The following is a 5,000-nucleotide window of genomic DNA, read 5'->3' on the forward strand; positions in this document are numbered from 1 at the left end:
AAATGGTTGGTCATCGAGTACGATAAAGTTGAGCAACTTCTCGGTAATCGCTTTAGCCTTTACGTTGTCTGCCTGGAGTTTACCTTGCTTTTGGAAGGACTCCAGAAGTGATTCCTGACGGCTCCCGTTGTCTTTCTGCCCGCTGGCTAAAAAATCCTCGTGTTCTTTAACGTGGTGCTTTTTTAAGTGTTTTATTGCATTAGTTGTGTTGAATGACGCGAGGGAGCATCCGCCTCTCTGAATAATTGCTTTGCAAACGTTGCATTTAGCTGTCTTGCTCTGCGGTGTTTCTAATGTGAAATATTTCCACACAGCGGACATTTTGGTTAGCCACCACAATGCTGCTTAATGCTATCCTGCTAGCTCGCTGCAAACTGCGGAATGGATTTCCTGAGCGGGGGCGTGTCTCATAACTCTGTGTCTCATTGAGCCGCGCCTCCTTTCAGGAAATCCATTCCGCAGTTTGCAGCCAGCTAACAGACTCGCCGGCGGGAATCACTTTTGGAGTCATTTCAGCAGACAACGTTAAAGCGCATACATGGCTCATGGATATCGGAAATCTCCGCAGGTTGGATCGGGAAAATCCGATACGTGAATTACGCTGGTATCGGTCCCGATACCGATACTGGATCGGATCGGCCCCATCCCTACTTAATGCGTTATCTAACATCAACACATTGAGTGAACAATATATTTTTTCAACATTAATTAATGTTTGTGAATGTTATTTAATACAAACACTTGATTGGTCATGTTTGTTCACTTCATTCATTGTGCATTAAATAATGTTAACTTTTGATTTTAAAAATGTATTTTTAAATTAACCCCAAGGAGAATAATTGCGACAGTATATAACTATTGTTTATTGTTAAGTCATTTTATCTAATGTTATCTAACAAATATAATCTTATTGTTAAGTGTTTTTAATACTACAGTTTCCATATTTGTAACCGTGATATACACTTTATTATATGTAAATTTAATCTAAATTAAGCTTTGGTACCGAAATTGGTACAGAGAACCGTGGATTTTCACTGGTATTGGTACCGAATACTGAAATGTTGGTACCGTGACAACACTAGTCCCCAATTAAGCAAGCCAAAAGCCAATGGCAACAAAGGTGAAAAAAGGCGACAGTGGCAAGAAACCAAAACTCCATCAGGGCCGAATGGAGAAAACAACCTTGAGAGAAACCAGGCTCAGTCGGGGGGGCAGTTCTCCTCCAGCCAGTGAACGAACAGTGTATGATTATGATTCAGGCAGCATTATAGGTCAGAAGTCAGATGGATCTGGATATTATTCTGATTGTTCCAATCTAATCTGAGATAAGATTATCTATGAGAGATAATTTACAGTCTGCCGTTCATAATGTCGATGTGTGTGTGTGCGTGTGTGTGTGTGTGTGTGTGTGTAGGTTGTCTGGCTGTATGGTGACAGAGGAAGGCTATGGTTATGTGTCTTCAGCTCTGAGTTCAAACCCCTCACACCTGAGAGAGCTGGACCTGACGAACAATGACCTGCAGGATTCAGGAGTGAAGATTATTTCTGAAGGACTGAAGAGCCCACACTGTCAGCTGCAGATTCTGAGGTATTTAAGAATATATAAGAGATTTACCACACAACACAGAAAAGAATACAAAGGGAAAAGGGAATCTAACCATTATAATATTTTTGTGGAGTGTCAGAAATTAACCCAGTTTTGGCAAGGGACTGAAGGAAATTTGAAAGCTGTTTTTGAGGTGACGATTCCTTGTAATTGTGAATGTTTACATCTGGCTAATATTTCTTTTGATGGGTGGAATAACATCGATAAGAAACTGATGTTAATTCTTCTGGCAGCCAGTAAAAAAGTAATTACAAAGAAATGGCTAAAACCAGAGCCACTTACAGTTGATGATTGGATTGACATATTACACTATATATATATATATATATATATATATGTGTGACCCGTCACGGAAACCAGAGACACAAGTCGGCAGCACAACTTTCGAGCAAAATGAGAAAGAAGCGTTTTTTTTTTTCAAAATTGGTGATTTTCGTTTTTTTGCAGAATCTGTTAGTTGAGATCACGAAGAAGCTTCTCCATGTTTGAGATAGCAGTATTGGTATATTTAAAAGCGTACATTTTGAGTTTGAAATCGGCTTGTTTTTCGGAGATTCTAGCACGCAGTAGGGGCGTGTCATTGTCGGTGTGTATTTCCATACTGAATAAGCCGGCGTGGCTACTTATTATGCAGCGCTCTGGTCGGCTCTATCTGATTTCAAAATTCAATGAAGATGGACGCCAATAACATTACGATGTCCAGCAATCGATTTAAATAGTAGGTTACATGGGGTTTAATTTGTCGTGTAATGAGATGTAGCCTAATACAATGTTGTCAGTGCCAATACATAGATCCGCCGATGAACCTAACGTGTATTGTAATGGTACAGTGGTAGAACTTTGGCCAGCCGTTTCAGAGGTTATGAGTTCGATTCCGCCCTCGTGTAGGTTTTTTATTCTCGTATAGTTTTTTTCTCTCATCAAAACGATTATGTTCATCAGTGGTTGTATATCAAGCAGGGAGACGCAAACGTTTGAATTATTTTGTGATTTCAACAGAACGAATAGAGAGTTTCCACAACGGATTGAAGCGCGCGTCGAGTGAAGACAGTGCGGTGTGTGCGCGAGCCACACGAGAAAACACTGTATCTGATTCTGCGCCACTGATCACAGCGGCAACGAGCACTTTGATCACTTGATTTAAAAAAAACACATTTCAGCGCTTTTTGTTTCATGTTGCACGAGTAGGCTACACCGAAGAAAATTCCTAGTCTGTGAAACCTTTCATTGACAATGGCAATAAAATCTATTCTGATTCTGATTCATAGCCTACTCATACCATATACATATATATATACAGTATATATGTGTATATATATGTATATATATATATATATATATATATATATATATATATAGATATACAGTGTATATATATATCACACAGCACATCCTGTTTTTGATTTGAACATTGTCTAGAGTTTATCTTATTTTTTATTCAGTGTACACAAAAGTTGCCTATACAGTTTTATCGGTAGATGCTAAGAGACATTTATTTATATATTACCTGTTTGCAACCTTTTTTTTTTCTTTGATGGCACATTTTCCTGACCTTTTTGCTCCCCCCTGTACTTTACAGCTTTACAGGGGGGAGCTTTACAGGGGGTATGGCTTATCTAAATGAGATGTAAATGAGCCTCTATTGTCACTCCCAGCAGGAGAGAGAGGTGAGAACTGCACAATCTTCAGAGGCTGTTTTCTCCCCTTTGAGCTTTTTTGAGTGTCTACCTTTAAATGGCCACAACTTCTCCAAATATTATCAGATTTCCATGTGTTACACATCGTTGGAAAGCTTGGAGACTACACTTTCAGAATATGAATAACTCAAAATGCCCCAGAACCGACTTGTGTCCCTACTTTCCGTGATCGGTCACATATATATGCGTGTGATGGAAAAGATTTCCTTTTCCTTGAGAGCCCAGATAGAATACATTTGTTCAATATGGTAAAAAATGATTGATTATATAAAACCAATTCGCACTGACATTTTTTGAAGCATAAATGGTCTGTAAGGTAATGTTTTTTTTATAATTATAAGTAATAGCTCCCCTTGTTCTTGTGTAAAACACAAAACATCTGTATAAGCTTGAGTATTTCATTTCCATGACCATTGGTAGACATGATGGGTTATAATGCTGTCTCTGTATTGACGTATATGTTTTTGTTTTATTGTAAAGAAGCATTTCTGCCTTGATAAATGTATATATTTGTCCGCTGAAATTGAAAAAATAACATATAATAGATAATTTACAATGTGGGATTACAAATTTAAGAATATGTTTAAGATCTGCTGATCCTACTTCCTTACATAACATCACATGAAAAACTAAGGTGAACTACACTGTATTGGGCATTCAAGGTGAACATGATGGCATCAATTTACTGATTAGAAGTCAGCTGTCTAAACATTGTAATAGTCAGGGGTTTTGTTAGTTTTTGATCTTCCAACTAAGAGTTGAACTGTGTGTGAATGTTTACCTAGTCTTAGTTCCCGTGACCATTTGTGTTTATACCATTTGGGGAAGTCAGTTGGGGGTAATTGCCTCTATTGTCTTTAGATGATTAGATTTAGTGATCATCTCTAAGGCTGTGTGTAAGGTCAGCACCTTTAAGGACAGCCCACTGAAATGCCTATAAGACAATATGTAAAGTTACATTAGTCAGACTAGTTGGAAGACCTGCAGCACGCTCAATAAAGAATAACTTCTACTTGAACGAGATCCCAAACGTCTCCTGGTTTTGCTTCGATGAAGGAATAAAAGTTTTCAACAACAGTCTGCCAGTCATGTGAGTTTTTTGTTGATGATCTGACTGTGTATGTCTGAAGATGGTCTGACTGTGTGTGTGTGTAGGTTGTCTGGCTGTATGGTGACAGAGGAAGGCTGTGGTTATGTGTCTTCAGCTCTGAGTTCAAACCCCTCACACCTGAGAGAGCTGGACCTGACGAACAATGACCTGCAGGATTCAGGAGTGAAGATTATTTCTGAAGGACTGAAGAGCCCACACTGTAAGCTGCAGATTCTGAGGTATTTAAGAATATATAAGAGATTATTTACAGTCTGCTGGTCATAATGTTGATGTGTGTATGAAGATGGTCTGACTGTGTGTCTGTAGGTTGTCTGGCTGTATGGTGACAGAGGAAGGCTGTGGTTATGTGTGTTCAGCTCTGAGTTTAAACCCATCACACCTGAAAGAGCTGGACCTGAGCTACAATCACCCAGGAGTCAAGCTGCTCTCTGGCAAACTGAACGATCCAAACTGCTCATTGCAGATACTCAAGTATGTGGGACAAGCAAGCCTCATTTACACTGCAGGTCCTGATGCCCAAATCTGATTTGTTGCCTATATGACCGTCCGTTTACACGTTCTTGCCCCATATCCGATTAATGTGTTT

General features: G+C 39.1%; 1 protein-coding gene across 2 annotated transcripts in view; it reads left to right on the forward strand.

The window, feature by feature from the left end:
- Positions 1–5,000, forward strand: part of LOC311286250 (NLR family CARD domain-containing protein 3-like) — a 66,923-nt gene that overhangs the window by 19,055 nt on the left and 42,868 nt on the right. For both annotated transcript variants that reach the window (XR_014626514.1, XM_084402377.1), the window contains exons 4-6: positions 1,415–1,588; positions 4,459–4,632; positions 4,721–4,885. Coding sequence is in view for 1 of the 2 variants with exons in the window: in XM_084402377.1 (XP_084258503.1) it covers positions 1,415–1,588; positions 4,459–4,632; positions 4,721–4,885 (513 nt within the window). In the remaining variant the exon portion in view is untranslated. The remainder of the gene's footprint in view (positions 1–1,414; positions 1,589–4,458; positions 4,633–4,720; positions 4,886–5,000) is intronic.

This window comes from Rutilus rutilus (genome assembly GCF_951802725.1).
Source record: "Rutilus rutilus genome assembly, chromosome: 2".
Taxonomy (NCBI): Eukaryota; Metazoa; Chordata; class Actinopteri; order Cypriniformes; family Leuciscidae; genus Rutilus; species Rutilus rutilus.